Source organism: Entelurus aequoreus, linkage group LG12 (assembly GCF_033978785.1).
Source record: "Entelurus aequoreus isolate RoL-2023_Sb linkage group LG12, RoL_Eaeq_v1.1, whole genome shotgun sequence".
Lineage (NCBI taxonomy): Eukaryota > Metazoa > Chordata > Actinopteri > Syngnathiformes > Syngnathidae > Entelurus > Entelurus aequoreus.
This window is the reverse complement of record NC_084742.1, coordinates 34,985,706-35,008,828: the sequence shown is the minus strand read 5'-3', so window position 1 is coordinate 35,008,828 and position 23,123 is coordinate 34,985,706. Positions and strand designations below refer to the sequence as shown.

Genomic DNA, 23,123 nt, shown 5'->3' with positions numbered 1-23,123 from the left:
ATTTTATTTTTATTTTTTTAAAAGTACCTTATCTTCACCATACCTGGTTGTCCAAATTAGACATAATAATGTGTTAATTCCACGACTGTATATATCGGTTGATATCGGTATCGGTTGATATCGGTATCGGTAATTAAAGAGTTGGACAATATCGGAATATCGGATATCGGCAAAAAGCCATTATCGGACATCCCTATTTAAAAGGATAAAAAAAATGTGTTGTTTTTTTCTTTTAAAGGTGTGTTTGTTTACTTGTGCTTCACACATACACACAGACACACATCTACAACACAGAAACAGCGACTACATTGTTTTAACAACAGGATCATCTGAAGATTCTCCAGTTTTATTAGTATTACCTTTTGGACAATTACAAGTTTTTTCTTTTCTCGGGTAGAAAACGGTCAAAGCCTGTGGTCATGTGACACGAGGTACAAAAACGTCAGTTTAGCTTATCAGGCAAACAGGAGTGTGTTTTAAATTCAGTGATGAGACAACTTAGTTTGGGCCTCCTCAGCGGCTTTTCCATACGGGGACGCTGCATTTGTATCCTGCACAGGAAGTGATATCAGGTGTTTAAAAAAATGTTACAACTATCAGGCGTACTGGACTGGAGGATAGCGGCCAGGTTTTTATTCGTCGTCATCGTCATCGTCATCATCATCATCATCATCATCATCGTCGTCGTCGTCGTCGTCGTCATCGTCATCGTCGTCATCGTCATCATCGTCGTCATCATCATCATCGTCGTCATCATCATCGTCGTCATCATCGTCGTCATTATCATCGTCCTCCTCGTCGTCGTCATCATCAGGGTCGATCTTTCCCGAAAGGACATCCTCAACCCACTGCTCCAACTCGTCCGCCGTGGGCATATCATCTTCATCGTCCATTTCCATCCACACGCTGTCGGCCTGCCGGAAAGCAACAGCAAGTAGTGAGCGGGCGTCTGTATCTGTCAGCTTATGCATGCACCTTAATTATCGAGCTAGAGAGCGCACCCAAATATCAAGTCTTTAAGCCGCAGGTGTGTCATGATCTCACACAGTCATTATTACTTGTATTTTGTTTTGTTTCCTGTCCAGCACTGTTGTTTTTGTTTTTACTTCTTATTTTCCTCCATTTGGCATCACTTATTTAGTATGAGCACAGGCTGCCTCACCTGTCCTTGATTGGCAATCAGGCTGCTTTGCATTCCAGAGATCTTGTTTTGCTTTGTACCTCAACCTGCTGCTTCCTGTGCCTGCTGTACCATCCGTGTTTTGTTTTCCCTAATTAGAGGGCTTTTACTTGCACTTTGCCTGCTGTCTCTGCATTTTAGGGTCCACACCAACAACGCCAACACCAGACCGTAATAAGGTGAACTCACTGAAACATGAAATATTTACACATGCTTTGCCAACAGGCGAACCGGGCGGCAGCCTGGGGTGCCATCCTTTGAATTGCAGAATGTAAAAATTAAAATAAAAAAATATAATAATAATAATACAAATACATGAATAAAAATGTGTATATAATACACACTCTGTATACTTAATTGGAACTTTTTCTTTACAAAAAAACACAACAACAATCAAACTATGACCTATGGCGTGCTGCTACCTGCACCATGGACCTGACTGATATACTGCTGCTACTGCTGGTTGAGGGGGACGTCACCATCGAAGAAGGCTAGTGGAGCAATTTTATTTGAATGATATTATTTTACAATGAGAAGGGGGACATCAAAATTATCCAGTGCAGCCTATAAAGCGAAGGAAGGAAATACGGGCTCAAAGCAGAAGTATGTATGTACATTTAAAGTTAAGGTCACACACACACTAGGTGTGGTGAAATTATCCTTTGCATTTGACCCATCCCCATGTTCACCCCCTGGGAGGTGAGGGGAGCAGTGAGCAACAGTGAGCAGCAGCGGTGGCCGCGCTCGGGAATCATTTTGGTGATTTAACCCTCAATTCCAACCCTTGATGCTGAGTGCCAAGCAGGGAGGTAATGGGTCCCATTTTTATAGTCTTTGGTATGACTCGGCCGGGGTTTGATCTCACGACCTTCCAGTCACAGGGCGGTCACTCTAACCACCAGGCCACTGAGCAGGTCTATTTTTTTTCCTTAGCTAATTTATTTTTAGTGTTAGCATCATGACATTTCTTATATGGGCTAACCGCAACAACAGGATGTTGTTGCTGTTATTCCTATTCAGGGACAGCGAGAGTAGTTTGCATCCGGTAACTATAAGCTCAACTGGGCGAACTTCTTAAGTAAACAGAAAGTAATTATGCAACAGCTGTAAAGCAGAAAATCCAGAAATGCACAGAGGGTGACAAAGTCAGTATAAAACTATTTAATGTAAGCTTGGCTTATATCTCATTTGGCTGCAATGTAAGCTATTATTTAAATGAAATAATGGATGCTAACTGTGGTGATATAGATGCAATCATAAAATATTTACAGCTACGGCAGGCATAAAGAAATGTTGGTAAAAGGGGGAGGTGATACTGTGTTCAACCAAACCTTGCCGGGAGAAAAATCTATGTTTTTAAGTTTTTGGAATATGATTTATTTCCATTGTCTGTGTTTTATTTATGAATAAATAAAACATTAATGTAATATTTTTTATCATATTAGAAGAAGTACTTTGGAGTTACAATGCATGCAGAGGTGACGTGTGCCAGTTCGTGTTTTACTGGTGTAACACGAAATGTAAAAAAAAAATAAAAAAAATTTTTTGTTTTTATTTTTTTTTTAAATTAAATCAACATAAAAAACACAATATATACATTATATATCAATATAGATCAATGCAGTCTGCAGGGATACAGTCATAAAGCACACATGATTGCTGACTGGCCACACCATTTGACTGAACTGAATTACTTAGCAGAGGACCTTTAGGGGGTAAACTAAAACTTCACATTCCCTAAAAGAGATGATGGAGGAAGTTTACATCACCACTACTTCCACAAACATTTAGTGAATGGAGAGACAATTAAGACAACGTGGATCATGTATTACCCCTATTTTCCCACCATGAATTTGCACTACAATTGTAGGCAGGGGCGCCGCTAGGGATTTTGGGCCCCATGAAAAGAATCTTTACAGGGCCCCCAACACAGCGGCAACATTTTTTGATGCTATTTTACATACAGTTATGCATTTTAATGGTATTTTTGACTATCATTACCATATTTTTGAAAGAAGAACAGCATCACAGTTGACATTATTTTTTCTGTATTACAATTTCATCATCATTAGGCCCTAAATGTGATGTTTTATGTATTTGTTTACTGTTTTTAATGTAACCTTGCTGCTGCCCTCTTGGCCAGGTCTCCCTTGGAAAAGAGATCTTTGATCTCAATGGGATTTTACCTGGTTAAATAAAGGCTAATAATAATAATAATAATGGCCCAGAGAGGCCCCTAATGATTAGGGGCCTTACTGGGCCCCCTCCATCATGGGCCCCTAGAATCCGTCTCCTTTACCCCCCCTTTTCGGCACCCCTGATTGTAGGTGTTATGATTTTACTCTCAGGGAAATTATTTAAATAGCGTATATTCATTTTTTTTGTCTTGATGTGTCAAATAAATAATTACTAACTGTGTAATGCTGCATATCGATTTTTCTCTAGGGATGGGGGGGTTAGAAGTACGTTCTCGCCTGGAGCATCAAATGATCTCGAGCCGGCCCTGTACACAGGTGCTTGTGTTCATTCACAAGGCAGTGCCTGTTACCGGCATAGAGTAGCCTACTGGAGCACAATCTTCGTCCTTGTCTTGCTCATGAAGTCGTCTTCTTCGGCGTGCGGCAGTCTAGCATTTAAGGCCCATTAGTGGTGGTGGATTTCCGTCCCATGCGACAGCGTTTTCCTTTTTTGATTGCTGGGTCGATCTTCTTGGGCTTTGGGGCTGCGTCTTGTGCATTTCAACTTTTCTTCTCCATGATGAGGATGAGTCCATAATGCGCTATATGGCTGACTGAATGATTGTGTGAGTGTGTTTGATTTAATGTGATTAATTAGGGATAAGTGGTAGAAAATGGATGGATGGAATTTCATTTGTCTGATGTGATGAGGCTAAATTTATTGCTGACATGTCCAACTTGTGAATCCGGAAAAATTCATAAATCATCAGCATTGCATAAAGCGCAGGGCTCAAAGCATGGAAGAAAACACCAGACATTACGGTAAACACGACAGGAGACTTACGTCTTCCACGTCCACCACGCCGATTTGAGGGGATGAGAGGTTTATGCGAAAGGTCTTCTCCCAGTAAGGAACCAGCTGAGCAGAACAACACACGGGTCATGGCGCAGTAGTGGATAAAACATCGGAAACCGAGTCACGAAAGTGAAGATTTGGTACCAGGGGGAAGTTGTCGGGGTCGATCCAGATGATGCTCAGATTGGGGTTGTCCGTGTTCTCACGTGCCACCTCTTTTAGGATTTCAAGGAACTCAAAACCATCTAAAAAGACAAGTGAAGGCTACAGGTCACAGCTTCACATATGAGGGAACGAAGCAGATTCACGTACCTGGGTCGTCCTCCTCAGCGAAGGCCACAATGTGCTCTCCGTCAATGTCGTCCTCCTGGTGGCGAGAGAGGCAGGTTGTTTGGAAAAAAAAAATGTTTGTTATTAAATTTTTTTGAAAAGTGCTTACCCAGATCTCGTACATGCTGTGAGGTTCCAGCTTCCTGAGAGTAGGTCTGAAACAATAGAACACGGGTGTCAGACTTGTTTTCATTTATGGCCACATCGCAGTTATGGCTACCCTCGGGGGGTCACTTGTAACAGTAAACATACTGTATATGAATATATGAATGTATCTATATGAATGTAAATGTATAAAGGCCTTTTCTTGTATTGCAGTCAAGTCATTTACAAAAATGTAAACATGGTAGGCTATAGGCTACTATGAGCTAGCAGCTACACAATAGCTAAGCACACAATAGCACACAAGCAAGACATACTGAACATCCATCCATCCATCCATTTTCTACCGCTTGTCTATTTTGGGGTCTCAGCTGCATCCGGGCGGAAGGCGGGGTACACCCTGGACAAGTCGCCACCTCATCGCAGGTCCAACACATGTAGACAACATTCAGACTCACATTCACACACGAGGGCCAATTTAGTGTTGCCAGTCAACCTATCCCCAGGTGCATGTCTTTGGAAGTGGGAGGAAGCCGGAGAACCCACGCAGTCACGGGGAGAACATGCAAACTCCACACAGAAAGATCCCGAGCGCAGGATCGAACCCAGGACCTTCGTATTGTGAGGCACATGCACTAACCCCTGTTTCACCGTGCTGCCTACATACTGAACATAATTTGTCAATATAAAAAATATCAGATAATTATAGTTGCATATTACTGGGATGGGTTCCAGCGCCACCCACCCCCAGTTCAGAAGACATTCAAATACCAGTAAAACACTTATTAAATACAATACTAAAATGAAAAAGGAAAACCAAAAAAATAAGAAAATCCACAGATTAATAATGATAATATCAATCATAGTTTTTAAATCAATTTAGAATCTAAACAAATAAAATTGCGATTTGGGTGTGAATCGATATTTTTTGAGCAACCCCTAATAAGTAGGTCAGTGTTTTTCATAACTACCGTTGTTCTATGTGTTTGACTAATTTCACTTGATTAAGCCTTTGTTTTCAACATTATACAAGATGTAACAAATTTAAAAATATGTACTATGACTTATGCTACTATCGTATCGAATTAATGTTAGTATCGGCTAATACTTATGGCTCCAATATCTGTATCAAATTGAAAGTGAAAAAGTTGTATCGTGAATCATTCTGAATTTAGATATTCATTTTTTACACAAAAAAAGGTTTGGAATATTTGATGATTATAAAGTTTAGAAGATGTGAAATTGATTGCAAAGTGTTTCACTGATGCACATTATTTCCAGGCTTTCACTAGCCACAAAACAATGATGTCACGGGCCAGATCTGAGCCCTGGTCTTTGAGTCTGACACTTGTGCATTAGAGGGCATACATTGTCCAGAGGAGTAGAGTTTAAATTTTCACCTGTCGTGCTGCTCGATGTACTCGACCAGCTCGGCCTCTGTGTAGGGCTTCCCCGGAATAGTGACAGACTCCTCCATGAAGGGCTCATAGAAGTCCACTTCATTCATCTTCAGCTTGAGTTTCTTGCCGATCTACAGCGAAAAAAAGAATGAACCTTTTTGACCTTTTATACTCTTCATACCTCAAGCAGACGAACCACACTTAGTCCTTGAACAAACCTTGGAGTCAAAGGTGGCAAAAAATTTGACAAAGGGGTGGAACTCCTCGGCAGCGTCGTCGAACTCGATGAAATCTGCCAAGGAAAAGAAGACCAAGAGTGATGGGATCACACGCTCATGCGTTCTTTCAATGATCAACCTACGAGGGGATTTCTCGCTCTTGAAGTAGCCCACCAGCTTGATGACCTCGTCCAAGTTGTGGAAGCCCTTCAGCTCCCGCTCGTTGTCGATGATCTCCACAGGGTCTTCGATCACCTGAAGAGTACAATCAGGATACTACATATTTTGGCCCATCCACCCATCTTTGAAGCAAGCTTACGTCATAGAGGAACTCCACCATAGTGTCGGCCGCCAGCTCGCCGTCATACTCGATGATCTCGTTGTCCGCAAAGATGTAGAGGCTCTCCACCTCATCCAGGCCTGGTGAGAGCACACACAGGTAGTTGTAGTCAAGCAGTACCCCGGATCAACACTTGAGGGCGGCATTAAATCTTTGGATTTCAAATTGCATTATTTTCCCTTTGTTTGCTAACTCAATTATTGAGAGAGAAGCCAACCAAGTTTCTTGGCCACTGCAGCATCCTCTTTTTCATCCACCAGGCCAAATCCAATGTCTTCATCGTCCAGATCTTCCAGAACCTGGGCTGCAAGCTGCACAAACACACAAAGGGTTGAATTTAGATTCAGATATGTCTTAGCACCAATTTCCAGTCAAATTCACCTCAGCGGGGTATTCTTGTCTGCCTGAAGGCCTTAAAAGCAAAAGCTTTGGACTGCTGCCTTGCACTTTCTAAATCGGAGCGAAACCAGAGCCAACAATTGACAACCGCCCACGCCAGCCCGCTGCTTTCTGACCTCCCCCTCGTGAGGAGCGAGGACAGCAGGCCAGCCACAAGAACAAGAGGGGGCCGAACTTGTGGAGGCGCTGCGACAGGTGCACCCGTTGATTTAAAAGGGGATGCAAAAAAGTGTTTATGCAGAGAGAACTCCTGTGAAAGAATTTTAGTGTCAAACACTGAGATTTTTTCTGTAGTTCTCCATGGTGGCCAATACCATTAACCCCATCCTGAATGTGATCTTTGCATGGATGACAAGTGATGATTGCAGCTGCTTTATTGAATAAACGGCAGTTGGCTGTGCTCCTAAAAGGTCCAACAGAATGAAATTGAAGCTGCTGTGGCTTGAATTTGTCTCACTGTTATCCACTAAAAGCTTCCTTAGATGAACAAAGCTTGCAGATTGAAGAAGAGGAGACCTTGGGAGTGCCATAGACTAAAGAGGTGCCAACTTTAACTTTACAGTTGTTATTGATGAACGATCCCCCGCCACCAAAGCACGGCCATATTTGTAACAGGGGGAGTATTTAAAGGAGAGGTGAGGGTGCGTCCGCCAGCTATTTAAGGCTTTGAAGAAAATCGCGTGGAGGAGCAAAAAAAGATGTCGTAGTTGCATGACATATAGAAGTGGGTGGGGCAGCAAGCATCTGACGCGCAAGGCGCTCACATTTATCATGTCCAGACTGTGATTGACACGTCTTGTCCCGCATGTCTCCATCGGGACAAGGGTCAGCGCTTCCTTATCAGGTGACACATGACGAGTGGACTCAGCAACGCCGCCGCAATTGACTCAGGGTGTTTTGCACCCTATGTGCATTTTGTTGCACACATTTGAAAGTTAAATAGGCTTTATGTGGATTTTTTTATGGACCTACAGTATGTGCATTTTTGTACATATTTGTAGATCTACAGATATCAGTCAAAAGTTTAGAGGATAATGTGTCTCCAAACTTTTGACTGGTACTTCGTATGTACACATTTGTAGAGCTACCTTGACCTATTGCACAATATGTACTACTTTTGAAGATATACTGTTTTTCACTGGTGTACCGTCAGGGCCAGCAAGGCCTTCTCTGCTGGCCTAACATTACCAGAAATCATGATCATAATTAAAGATACAATAATTTTTTAATTTACTTTCCCTAAATATCTAAAAGTATTCATATTATCTTCATGTCATATTATACTTGTTACAGTGCTGTTGTTTTTAGTTTTAGTTTGTATCCAATCAGAATTCAGCTAGCTTATGTTGCCATGCTGTACCAAATCTGCCCGAGGCCTTCAGAATCAACAATGCAGGCGTCTGTGCACAGTAAGTGAACGAGGACATACAGGTGATAAACAGTTGTGATAGCCAATCAGATCACGCGTTGTTGTCAGTAAGGCCTTCTAGATTGCCTCTCGTTGAACGTGACATTTACGCGTCCTGTAATTGGATACTCATCGGGACCGTTAACGGATGAATTTGAGAACACAGAGTTGAGAGACAGTTGCGATAGCCAATCAGATCACTAGTTGTTGACAGTAGCCTCCCCAAGTAGCCTGATGTTAACGATACTGTGATTGGATACTCACTTGTCATTCCAAAGTGAGTATCCATTCACACGTCTCAATTTAGCAGGAAGCAGGAAGTGTTGCGGCGTAGCCAGACCGGGATAGCAGTGAAGGAGAACAAAACATTGATTAGGTGGCAGATATATATTTGCAAGGCCGTTTTCAAGAAGGATATTTAAAGAGAAACTACACCCTGGAAGCTAGCTCAGCTGTTCTGGCGATCAAATGGGGAAATGCTCGCCATTTCCACTCGAATCAGCCGACGACGAGGGGTACCACTGGCTTATACGGCGTCGAATAGTGAGTTGAAAATATTTCATTTTTTCACTTTTAATATGTTTTTTGCATTTTTAATTTTGACAGTACCACATAAGATGTGTTTTAATTGCTGATGTGTTTTCATAGATTTTAATATGCGCCAGAAAATAACCTGTTTTGTACACTGTTGAGGAGGTTCAATCCACAGTAGGGTGTAAATGTGTTCCTGTATAGTATTTCTCCAGCAATGGTCATGTGGTGACATCAATTATGGTATTTTGAGAGGTAATCATTGAAGTCGGATATCACTGAAGGCCTAGGTGGGAAACGCACGTCCAGCCACTGCTGTTTATCCTTACTTGTAGATCTATGTATACCAGGTGTGGGCAAACCTTTTGGCTCAGAGTGTTACGGCTCAGGCTCCTGCCAACGCCTCTCATCCGTCTGTGCGCTCCAGTGAGCACACCTCGGGACACGCCCACGGGCGCGCACATCCAGGAGCGTGCAGTGCGCGTCTCCGCCCCGCGGCAGCCGCCAGCTGCAAACGATCACCGGCTATCAGCACACCTGCACGTAATGAAGGACCTGCCTTCATAAGCTCGCATAACCTGCCAGGCGGCGCCGGAGTATAGTCTTCCGTACCTGTCGCTTCCCGTGTTCCCCTGTGATCCCTTGTTGTTCCCCTTACTCCCCCGGACTGCCTTTTGGATTCTTGACCTCCCGCTTGGACACGTTCTTCTCTGACGCTTCTCTCTCGCCCCTGATCACCTGCCTGCCCCATGGACTTCCTCATCTCTCGTTCAACACTTTGGTAACACACACTTCAGCTAACTACACACATAGCCTTACACCACTTACACTTTTGGATCTAGTTCACACTCCACTCTATTGTTTATTTGTATAGTTTGATTTATATATATATATATATATATATATATATATATATATATATATATATATATATATATATATATATATATATATATATATATATATATATATATATATATATATATATATATATTTAATATATATAATAAATCATTGTTCACACTGCCCCCTGGTGTATGTTTGCCGTCACCTCCCCTTAGTAACACAACAGTATACTCCGGCCAATTGATTAGGGACCTGACAGCACAGTTCCTTAGCCCCGCCCCCAGTGACTTTAGCCCCGCCCCCAGTGATTTATTTTTTTTTCTCTCCTATTTTTGCCCCATTCACCATGGCTTTTTCTTTTTTTCACTTCAAACCGGAGGTTTTGTCTTGTCCTGCCAAGCTGTCATGGAAAGGCATGTTCAGTAGCGATATGAAGCCGCCTTTGGAGGGGGGGAATGGTACCGACAGCCGTGCTGGTGAGGTAGCTCAGCTGCGGCCAGCAAGACCGCTACCATCGATCTTTCAGTTTGCCTGGCCGCACCCACCAACCACGCTACCAGCACTTGTCCCCGAGCTAACGTCCGAGCTAGCACTTGTCTCCGAGCTAGCGCCCGAGCTAGCACCAGTCCCTCGGCTAGACCCTGAGCTAGCACCAGTCCCTCGGCTAGCCCCTGAGCTAGCACCAGTCCCTCGGCTAGCCCCGAGCTAGCTCCAGCCCCTCGACTAGTCTCCGAGCTAGCTCCAGCCCCTCGACTAGTCTCCGAGCTAGCTCCAGCCCCTCGACTAGTCTCCGAGCTAGCCCCAGCCCCTCGACTAGCCTCAGAGCTAGCACCAGCCCCTCGGCTAGCCTCCGAGCTAGCACTAGCTCCCGAGCTAGCACCAGTCCCCAGGATAGCCTCCGAGCTAGCACCAGTCCTCAGGATAACCCCTGCATCTCCACCAGCTACCAGGCTGACCCCCACGTCTCCTCCAGCTCCCAGGCTGGCCTCGACCTCTGCACCTCGGCCAGCGGCGCCGACCTCTGCACCTCGGCCAGCGGCGCCAACCTCTGCACCTCGGCCTGCAGCGCCGACCTCTGCGCCTCGGCCTGCAGCGCCGACCTCTGCGCCTCGGCCGGCAGCGCCGACCTCTGCGCCTCGGCCTGATCCTCAGCCGTCCTCCTCGTCTCCGGCACCGCCTACGTCCGCTGCTTCCACGCCTGCATCGCCGATGACGTCCGCTGCTTCCACGCCGCCGATGACGCCCGCTGCTTCCACGCCGCCGATGACGCCCGCTGCTTCCACGCCGCCGATGACGTCCGCTGCTTCCACGCCGCCGATGACGTCCGCTGCTTCCACGCCGCCGAAGACGTCCGCCGCTTCCACGCCGCTGACTTCATCCTCTTCGCCTCAGACGTCGCCTCCTCGTTTCCGGCGAGACGCACCATGGCGTCACTCGTGTCTGCCTTTCCGACGGCCAAGATGGTGGCCGTACCTTGGTCGCCCAACTCGCCGGCCTCAGCGGCATTCTACTCGCCGCCGCCACCAGACCCATCCCCGGTGGATTCGGGGACATTTGGGCCGGCGACCCACCACCAGTTCACCCCCTCCGCCCACCCTTGACTTTTGTGTTTTTGTTTGTGGTACGACCAGTAGGACATCTGGAAGCTGTCCATAAGGAGGGGGGTACTGTTACGACTCAGGCTCCTGCCAACGCCTCTCATCCGTCTGTGCGCTCCAGTGAGCGCACCTCGGGACACGCCCACAGGTGCGCACATCCAGGAGCGTGCAGTGCGCGTCTCCGCCCCGCGGCAGCCGCCAGCTGCAAACGATCACCGGCTATCAGCACACCTGCACGTAATGAAGGACCTGCCTTCATAAGCTCGCATAACCTGCCAGGCGGCGCCGGAGTATAGTCTTCCGTACCTGTCGCTTCCCGTGTTCCCCTGTGATCCCTTGTTGTTCCCCTTGCTCCCCCGGACTGCATTTTGGATTCTTGACCTCCCGCTTGGACACGTTCTTCTCTGACGCTTCTCTCTCGCCCCTGATCACCTGCCTGCCCCATGGACTTCCTCATCTCTCGTTCAACACTTTGGTAACACACACTTCAGCTAACTACACACATAGCCTTACACCACATACACTTTTGGATCTAGTTCACACTCCACTCTATTGTTTATTTGTATAGTTTGATTATTTTATATATATATATATATATATATATATATATATATATATATATATATATATATATATATATATATATATATATATATATATATATATATATATATATATATATATATATATATATATAATATATATAATAAATCATTGTCCCCCCCCCCTGGTGTATGTTTGCCATCACCTCCCCTTAGTAACACAACACAGGGGCCACATTGGCTTTTAAAATTTGACAGACCGGCCAGACAAGCACATCATGCATTTCAAAGCATATCATATGTGTTTGAACTAAGAGTAGGCTTCTCAAACATGGGCGATTTTAATCATAATATATCTATTTTTGACAATATCATATCAGAACATCGAAGAAACATAAAAATGGAATTAAAGGGTAAACACTTACATTCTCTTTTAGGGGCAGCAGTGTTGTTGGTCACCCTTTTTTTGCCAGTGCGTCGAAGTCTAGTATCAGTTGTTTGTGACAATTCTCAAAACAGATCTTTGCTCAATTCTGTTTTAATATTCGGCAGGCCAGATTAAACAAGCAAAAAAAAAAAAGAAGACTAAATAAACTAAAAATATTACTACTACAATAATACTGGCCACTAGAGGAAGCCAAACCAGTTAGAGAATGGTGCTCAGTATTGTGGCAACTGATTGGCTCAGCCTCAGACAGCATTACCATATTTCATGTCAAGAGGGTTCTCATTATGTTAAAAAACATATTTATAAGGTAATAAACACTAGTTTGCCCACCCTTAAGTAGACTATATATATTCTTGTAGATTTATTTACATATGTGATTCAGTGATGCAAATATTTGGAGACACTTTCTGATGTAATTATATGAGAATGGGTCTCCAGATTTCTGAATGGTAGAGCATTTGTACTCATTTGTATATCTATTGAAAAGACCAATGTACTTATTTTGTCGATCCAGTGCCGCTACCTGTGATTTGTTTTCTAATCGTTAAATAAATAAATTGAATTAAAACTAAAACCTTTTTTTTCAATGGGAAACATCCATCCATCCATTTCCTACCGCTTGTCCCGTTCGGGGTCGCGGGGGTGCTGGAGCCTATCTCAGCTACAATCAGGCGGAAGGCGGGGTACACCCTGGACAAGTCGCCATCTCATCGCAGGGCCAACACAGATAGACAGACAACATTCACACTCACATTCACACACTAGGGCCAATTTAGTGTTGCCAATTAACCTATCCCCAGGTGCATGTTTTTGGCGGTGGGAGGAAGCCGGAATACAGTGTATGTTAAATTTATTTACTCCAGACACACAAATATTTTAAATAATCTGTGTGGGAATAATCAAAGTTTTACACAAAGAAAACATTTTAAAATACATATAAATGACAATTTAAATGAATAAAACATCATGTCCATACTTTGAGCTTAATATTGAGCCTTAATTGTTTGGCCAGACAGTGTGGTGTGTTCAGTGACACTCTGGAAACATGCACTCTAAGAATCTTGTTGCCTTTGATTGGACTTTAACTTTATGCTACAATATTATTTGGCTCTATGGTGGGCTACTTTTTTGACACAGAGTCACCAAAGATACTAAAACAGAGGTGTATGAAAACTGAGATACCACTGTATATGTAGATATTTGAGAATCTGCGTAGACTAAAGGAGATATTTGTAGACTCACGTACATATTTTTTAAATTTGTGTACATACTTGTAGATATATGGACCTATTTGTAACTCGATGTAATCATGCACATATTTATTGTCAATAATAGATAAAGGATTAATTTTACTGTATGTTTAAATATATTGTACATATTTGAATCTGTGTAGAAACAAAATATCAACCTATATATTTGTAAACCTGCAGCGTGCATGCAGATATTTTGTCAATATACACATGACTTGTCCAATATTTGGTCATATTTGTAGTCAAAAGTTTGGAGACACTTTTTTTAATGTGTTTTTTACATTGTCTTTGTACATACAGTATTTTGTAGAAGTATGTATATTTTTGTCAACAAATTTACTTTTTTGTGGTCTTATGTACTGTATACGTTTGGTTCACTAATGTAGACATTTTCTAAACGAAAGGTATATTTTTGTAGATGTGTCTACTTATTTGCCCTGCGATTTGCTGGCAATGTCTCACCAAAAGTCAGCTGTGAGAGGTTCCACCTGACTCCTGCGTAACCCTATAAGGACAAGCAATATAGGAAATGTAGGGACAGATATGCACTTTTTTGTATATTTGTATTTTGTTCATCTATGTACACATTTTTAGCTATATGTTGATTGGCAACACTAAATTGACCCTGGTGTGTGAATGTGAATGTGAATGTTGTCTGTCTATCTGTGTTGACCCTGCGATGAGGTAGCGACTTGTCCAGGGTGTACCCCGCCTCCCACCCGAAAGCAGCTGAGGTAGGCTCCAGCACCCCCCGCAACCTCACAAGGGACAAGTGGTAGAAAATGGATGGATGGATAGATGTTCATAGATATAGTCGTCCCTTGCCACGTCAAACTTCAAAGATTGTGGCTTCAATGCATCATGGATTCTGCTTTGTTGTTGTTGTTTTTTTAGTATATTCTACTACATTTCTGTCCTAAAGTAATAATTTCCAAGCCAAAAAAATGACTAAATAAATCAAAAATATTAATACTGCAGTAATATTGGCCACTAGAGGAAACCAAACCAATCAGAAAGTGGTGCTCAGTATTGTGGCCACTGATTGGTTCAGCCTCAGGCAGCATTACCATATTTCATGTTAAGAGTTCTCATTATGTTAAAAAAAAAAAACATATTCATAAGGTAATAAACAGTTTTGTGTGGTTTAATTATTAAACTATTACTAAATTATAATTTTTGATTCCTACTTAATAGGTATTCATTCATCACGGCCATGTCCCTAACCAGTTACCAGTGATAAATAAGTGGCGACTGTATTTATAAACCGATATATAAATGATAATATAATCAATATGAACATGTGCATATTAATTTAGTCATTCTAGTATATATTTGCATGTTTCATACATATTTGTATCTGTCTAGAGAGAAATATCAACCTACTATATGTATTTGTAAACCTGTGCGCATACAGGTACGTATTTTGACAATCTGTACACATATCTTCTCTAATGCTTGGTCATAATTGTACTCAAAAGTTTGGAGACTCCTTTTCATGCTATTAAATAAGAATGTGTCTCCAAACTTTTGACTGATGCTCTATCTGTACTTATTCATGGATATTTCTAGAAATGTTGTAAATTTTGTCTATATTTGTAGTTGCATGTAAATGTATGTACGTACTTTGCTAATCAGTACATATTTGTAGATATGTATATGTCGATTTGTATATTTATGTAGATTTACATATTTACTGGATTTGCGTATATAATTTTGTCAATAAATGTATGGTATTTATTTGTAGATCTACATAGCACTAGGTATATATTTTGTTAATTTATGTACATTTTTGTAAAGTTATGTATATTTTTGGAAATAGTTGCAGATCTATGTGGCCCTATGTACTGTATATGGTTTATTCATCTATGTAAATGTTTTGTAGATGTAAGTATATTTTCGTACAAACCCCAAAACCAGTGAAGTTGGCATGTTGTATAAATTGTAAATAAAAATGAAATACAATGATTTGCAAATCCTTTTCAATCTATATTCAATTGAATAGACTGCAAAGTCAAGATACTTAACGTTCGAACTGGAAAACGTTGTTAGTTTTTGCAAATATTAGCTCATTTGGAATTTGATACCTGCAACATGTTTCAAAAAAGCTGGCACAAGTGGCAAGAAAGACTGAGAAAGTTGAGGAATGGTCATCAAACACTTATTTGGAACATCCCACAGGTGAACAGGCTAATTGGGAACATGTGGGTGCCATGATTGGGTATAAAAGCAGCTTCCATGAAATGCTCAGTCATTCACAAACAAGGATGGGTCGAGGGTCACCACTTTGTGAACAAATGCGTGAAATGTGTGAGCAAATTGTCAAACAGTTTAAGAACAACATTTCTCAGTGAGCTATTGCAAGGAATTTAGGGATTTTACCATCTAAGGTCTGTAATATCATCAATATGTTCAGAGAATCTGGAGAAATCACTGCACATAACATTGAATGCCCGTGACCTTGGATCCCTCAGGCGGTACTGCATCAAAAATTGACATCAGTGTGTAAAGGATATCACCACATGGGCTCAGAAACACTTTAGAAAGCCACTGTCAGTCCAGACCTGTCTCCCATTGAAAATGTGTGGTGCAATATGAAGCCTAAAATACCACAACGGAGACCCCCGGACTGTTGAACAACTTAAGCTGTACATCAAGCAAGAATGGGAAAGAATTCCACCAGAGAAGCTTAAAAAATGTGTCTCCTCAGTTCCCAAACGTTTACTGAGTGTTGTTAAAAGGAAAGGCCATGTAACACAGGGGTGAACATGCCCTTTCCCAACTACTTTGGCACGTGTTGCAGCCATGAAATTCTAAGTTAATTATTATTTGCAAAAAAAAAAAAAAAAGTTTATGAGTTTGAACATCAAATATCTTGTCTTTGTAGTGCATTCAATTGAATATGGGTTGAAAAGGATTTGCAAATCATTGTATTCCGTTTATATTTACATCTAACACAATTTCCCAACTCATATGGAAACGGGGTTTGTACATAATTAATAATTAGTATTAATAATTAATGTATATATTCGTAGATCTCTTGCTATTGTTGAGTTGGTGCTTTCCTCATCACGCACGCACACACACACAAACATTGCAGCCAGATACAGTCGTACAATAATAGTAATAGCTGTTTGCAAACACACACAGCTGGCTGTTACATAAGTTCAGACGTTCATTAAAGATTGAAGCAGAAGTGTGAATAAAAAAGACATTCAGAATGGCCAACAGCTGACGCACACTGTCTGGAGTGCCTCAATCACCTCTATCCAACAAACTTCAAGAGGCCCTAAATCTCCACAACAAGGTCTTATAGGAGATGATGCAACCACCATCTGTGAATGACTCACTTAGCGAGGAACGCTAGCACATCCCGTGACCAGCCGGGCTACCGAAACCCTGCACACAGAAGAACGATGATGTCACCTCTGGCTAGGTTTGGATAAACTGGGTGACGGGATGTCGCCATGGTTACTGTTCCCCAGCAGATACAGCGCAAACTAAAACATCTTCATCAGGTGCTAGAACCTTCTGGTGTAACATTGTGTGTGTGTGTGTGTGTGTGTGTGTGTGTGTGTGTGTGTGTGTGTGTGTGTGTGTGTGTGTGTGTGTGTGTGTGTGTGTGTGTGTGTGTGTGTGTGTGTGTGTGTGTGTGTGTGTGTGTGTGTGTGCACGCGCTACAGGAGGCTAAATAAAGATGCAGAACCATTACATCATCTATGACACATCATCAAGCATGTTCACACTGACCAACTTAGGTGCTGATGACATCAGAAACTGGGAGCGTGGCTTCCAAACATCACACCTGTCTTGTTCGCTTGCGCTCGTTAGCACACAATGCAGGGTTTTTTTTCTGTTATCTCCTTTTTTTTTTCCTTTTCTATATTTCACTATTTATTAGTTTCTGTAGTTCTGTGATGTCATCGTCATCATAACCAAGCACAGAATTACCAGCGTGAAATCTGTTGTTGCCATGCATGTGGTCGGGTTACCATGGCAACAGGCTCAGACTTTTCTCCGGAGCGCCAAAGGGAGACAAAAAAGCAGAAGTACCGACAAAGCCATATTGTGTTTGACCTCAAGCATTTGGTTTAACGAATAACCAGGTTAGCCCACAGCCTAGCAGCACTAAATCAGGGGTCTTCAACAGGGGTCCGTGACCTCTAGGGCAGTGTTTTTCAACCTTTTTTGAGGCACATTTTAAAAAAAAAACGTTAAAAAATGAAACTCCACCAGGTTGTCGTGCCTTATTTTGAGTTTGTTGTTGTATTCCTGTGTGTAGTGCTTTAGTTCCTGTCTTGTGCTGTTATTTTGGTGGCTTTTCCTGTTTTGTTGGTGTTTTCCTGTAGCAACTTCACACCTTCCTTTGAGCGCAATTGCCTGACCTGCTTTCTAATGGCAAACAAGACTATTTCAGTTGTGCGGACGCTTTCCTTCTTTGTGTGGACATTGTTGATTGTCATGTCATGTACGGATGTACTTTGTGGACGCTGTCTCTGCGCCACACGCTGTAAGTCTTTGCTGTCGTCCAGCATTCTGTTTTTGTTTACTTTGTAGCCAGTTCAGTTTTACTTTCGTTTTGCATAGCCATTCCTATGCTTCATTGCCTTTTCCTTTCCCTTTTGTTCATTTTTAGTTTAAGCGTTATATAACTTTTTACCTGCACGCCGTCTCCCGCTGTGCTATGCATATTGGGCTTCTACAAAGCAATGAACTACCTGCTGCCACCTACTGATATGGAGTATTACATGGTTACTCTGCCGAGCGCTATACAGGTCAGACACTTGACAACAGCACATTATTTGCAGATTGTAATTATTGATTTGCAAAAAAAATGTTTGGGACCAATTAGGTGAAGTTGCATCATTTCCCACAGACCATATCTCAGTGGTTGAAAAACACTGCTCTAGGGGTCCGCGAAGGTACTGCGGGGTTGTTGAGAATTTTTTTGTGGCTATTATTTGATATTCCCACTTCAATTTGACCACAAATGTCTCATAAACATACCGTATTCATACATAAACGTTGAAGACCCCGAAATGTGGGTGGGGCAAAACAGCGGGCACCATAGCAACATGTGTCAGTGCAATCTGAGCCATGCAGAGCGTGCTGATTGATGAGGGTGGCCGTCTAAAGGTCAAAGTTGAGAGGCGTCTTGTATATTTTTGCACACTTTTGTGCCTGCATAGGATTTTTGTTTGAGACGGACTTTTTGGAATGACTGCAAGTGAATGTAAGTCAGCCGACCTCCCCTTGGAGGATGCTGCGCCACAACTCAATCCTCCATCCAAACCCATCCAGGAATCCTCAAGTGGATCCAGACCCCCCTCCTCCCAACGACCCACCTCCAGCGCCAGCTCCTCGATCTGGAACTGCTTCATGGCACTGCGGTTTCCGTCCACATGCTTGTGGTAGTAGATGACCATCACGTCATACTTCTTCATGATGGACTTGTAGTTCTTGGCGCTGAGGGCGTGCACGCGGTCCTTGCCGTCATACTCGGGGACCTGCAGGCCATTCCCCCAGGACAGGGCCGCCATGGAGAGGAGGACCCCCAATATCGGCCAGCCCCACTTCATCGTCCACCTCCTCTCTGTACCTCTCGACTACGACTGTGGGGAGGTCCGGAGTCCGGGGCGGGGGGGTAATGGTCCCAAAAATCAAAGTCTGCTTCCTGTCCCCGCGGCGGAGAGAAGAGCAGGTTTGACAGCCACACGCTTCTTTTAAAAACCAAGCTCCACGTGGATTTGCTGACGCCACCGGCCTTCACCAACGAGGCGGGGCCCTCCTGTAAGAGAGAGTCAAACTCGAGGGGCTGCCAAAAATGTCACAATTAGAAGGGTGTGAGTGGGCGGGGTTTATGTCAGGCAGCCACCTGTTGCGAGTGCCAAGGGGCAACGTTCTGTCTTGGAGCGAAGGAAAGAAGAGCCACCGAAATGCCATTCCCATATTAAGTTTGGCCGCTAAAAATAAAAACAGTGTGGAGAAGATGGCGTCTTCGGGGTAAGCGCACACTGGACACCCAGCATGATGGCCGCCTCCGCTACAGCTTGTGTACAAATAGTCATGACTAAGAGTTTGGATTTGGATCAAATTTTATTTTTTTACATACTTTTTTGCAAAATACCAACAACACCTGGACAAATGTTCCATTTGTGAAAATGGATTACTTATTTATTCAGTCTGTAAAATAACAGTGAGAGTACGGTAATCGTTTTAGTTTCCCACACGCAGCACAATGTCCACCTCCAATACCAGCTTTGTAATGTACATTGCAACTATAGTATGGATTTGGATCACATTTTGCATCTGCTGTGCATTATTCTTGAAATTAAGAAAAGCTTTCTGCAAGAGTAACAAAGCGTATTTAAACAAAAATGGAAATCTTGCATATATTTTTGTATTTTTGTTTAAACTGAAAACTTCCTTTTTGGAGATATTAACAAAACATACAAATACAAACTGCAATATATAGTTTTTTTTATTTCATTTAGTTTTTTAATGCAATAGAATAATGTCATCTTTCTACTGAAAAGTGTCGACATAAATGCATTATCCCTTAAATTAGGGACTTGCCGTTTGTAACAAAAGTTTTTCAAATGAAAATCGTGCACCAATTTGTTTATTTTGTGGAAATTGACTATTTCTTTGTCTCGGTTGTTGTTGTTGTTGATTTTTTTTGTTGTGTTTTTTGTTGTTGTTGTTGTTTTACTTTTGTGACTGTATATAGAAGTGGCACTGCTGGAGTGGCAGCTGGTTGACTCAGCTCTGCTCTTTTAATGTCTTTAATGTCATTTGTGTTCGTTGATGTTTCCCTCTTATACACATGTTTGTGTGTGCTATGGCTATGAGGTTTTTTTTCTTGGCCTCAGTCTGGACCCCCTCTCCAGGGGCCCAGGCTTAGACTGAATATGTTTTTTTCTGATTCTGATTCTGATTCTGATTCTGATAAATAATTAAAGAAAATAGAAAATATATGTATCCGTCTATCTTTAAATATGATAATGTAATGTTTCCTTTTGAAGGTGTTGGATCTATCATTTATTTATATTGTAGAATAATGGTCAAAATAACCTTTATATATCTCCTTACCCCAATAATGCACCACTGAGGTAAACAGCGCCCTCCTATGGCAGTTGCACAGACTAACATCCACTGCTCCTCTTGCTATCAACGTCCATCCATCCATCCATTTTCTACCGCTTGTCCCTTTTTGGGGTCGCGGGGGGTGCTGGAGCCTATCTCAGCTGCATTCGGGCGGAAGGCGGGGTACACCCTGGACAAGTCGCCATCTCAACGCAATGCCAACACAGATAGACAGACAACATTCACACTCACATTCACATTCACACACTAGGGCCAATTTAGTGTTGCCAATCAACCTATCCCCAGGTGCATGTCTTTGGCGGTGGGAGGAAGCCTGAGTACCCGGAGAGAACCCACGCAGTCACGGGGAGAACATGCAAACTTCACACAGAAAGATCCCGAGCCCGGGATTGAACCCAGGACTGCTCAGGACCTTCGTATTGTGAGGCACATGCACTAACCCCTGTGCCCGCTATCAACGTCAGCCTTTGTAAATAAGGTGTGCACCAAATTTATATTAAAATAAAATACATTTTCCCGTCAAAGTTCAATAAGAAGGTTACTTTAAACAAATTAGAAATGCCTGACAGAATCGACAGTCGAGTAGTTCGATATTCCATAGGCGTCACAAGGTTTTATGAACAGGGGAGGCTGAGACCCCAGGAGATGCACTAATAATAATCATAATATTAATAAAACTTTAATATGAATATTATGATGGGTTAAATTAGTGCTGTTTATAGTTAACGCGTTATTATCGCGTTAACTTTGACAGCCCTAATATTTAAATAATGTACCGTTAATGTACCAAGCTACTTTTGCCGTGTAGCTTGTAGTGTAGTTTGCTACAATTATCTGGGGATAGCTTCCCTTGTAGCTTACATTTAATCAAGAGTAACTTGTAGCTTAGCTTATAACATTTTTCAAGTAGCTTGCCCATCACTGCTCAGAACAAGGTTCTAAATGTGACTTCAGAGAAAAAGTCATGCAAATTTTACACCAAATCATACCTAGTTGATATCATCTAACCCACAAAGAAGTGTGTTAATGTAAATTAAAATTGTTATAGAGAGCAGAGAGCAGAGCGCTTTATTTGTCCATTCTTAACATGTACAAGACACATAAGAACTGAAATTACATTTTCGGCACAATCCCGCTAAGAGCAGACATACGTTACAGGGAGACAAGACGGGACCGCCAACGGATCAGCCACTTAGGGCGCTCCTTAAAAAGGTGGGAAAAAGGTGACATTGGGGAAGGGGGGAAGAGTAAAAAAAATATCAGTCTGAGGCTGGACCCTCAGGAATGGTCCAGACTGAGTCCGAGGAAAAAAACCTCACATAGCATGGCACACATAAACATGGTACATGTAATCACAACAACTCACAACAGAGTCATCCAACAGGACCTTGGAGGCCGGCAGCTGCTGTTGAGCGCTACTCAGCCCCCACAACCCCGGAGGAATTAAGCAGTGGTGAAGGCGTTGATTTGGGGAGGGGTGTGTGCGTGCATGTATGCCCAATTAACTTGGGTGAGATGTTGGAATTGTCTTTATGGGCCGAGGCCGGCCCCAAGAGTTCAAGAGTTCAAGAGTCTGACTCAGGTGCTTTTGAAAAAAAAAGGGAAGGTCAAAAGCGTCCATCTTTGAGGAGTCCTCAGGGGAGTGTTTTCAAACAGCCTGTTCCTCAAGGCCATTCGAGGGAGTCAAATCGTAGATTAAGATGTTGTTTTTTCTTCGAGCAGTCAAAACAATGATATTCCTGCTCTGTATGCTGGCTCTGACAATTCCAATTTATTCTTTCTCTAACTTCATCAAGATGGAATCCACCTTGCGATTCAAATCAGCAATCGCTCCAGTCTGTGATCCCACAGCACGACCCAATCCTTCCATTGCGTTGAACAGCCTGTTGGCCCCTTGAGTGGCTGCCATCGTCTTCCGAATTTGACGATACACCAGAGCAATGCCCAGCCCGATCAGCAAATGCCCTGCGATCACAGCTCCAAATAGGTAGATGTCTTCCACGTCCTCGATGGAAAGGACTGAGAGGCACATGATTCTCCAAGTATTCCAGGAATCTCTTACGTACCCTGCAGCAATAGTTCCATCAGGGCAGCCAGGCTCCCCCGAACCTCTTTTCCTTGTCGAAAAGACTGTGTCACTTGCGTCGAGAGTCCAGTTGATCAAATTCATTTTGATGTTTAGATTTGAGGACAGCTCAAGAAAAGAGGCTTCAAAAAGTTCAGACAAAGACAAAGACACAAGAAAGCAAGCGGGAAGGAGGAGGAGCAGGGAAAAATGCGACCACCCTCACCAAGAGGCAAGACAATCAATAGGTCACCTTTAAAAAGTTGAAAACCTACTTACAATGTTTCTACAGTACAAAGCTGGTTTCCACCAAATTCATGCAAAAATGT

The 23,123-nt window shown here is 42.7% G+C and overlaps 1 protein-coding gene across 1 annotated transcript; it reads right to left on the bottom strand.

Annotated features, from left to right (window-relative positions):
• Positions 1–334: 334 nt before the first annotated feature.
• Positions 335–19,381, bottom strand: casq1b (calsequestrin 1b). The gene is made up of 11 exons (XM_062065833.1): positions 18,968–19,381; positions 6,821–6,914; positions 6,583–6,683; positions 6,407–6,518; positions 6,264–6,337; positions 6,046–6,176; positions 4,653–4,698; positions 4,526–4,580; positions 4,358–4,458; positions 4,202–4,276; positions 335–914 (listed from the first exon to the last, which is right to left on the bottom strand). Exons 1-11 carry the CDS (start codon positions 19,199–19,201, stop codon positions 633–635), a joined length of 1,305 nt encoding a protein of 434 aa, XP_061921817.1. The 5' UTR covers positions 19,202–19,381; the 3' UTR covers positions 335–632.
• Positions 19,382–23,123: the final 3,742 nt, after the last annotated feature.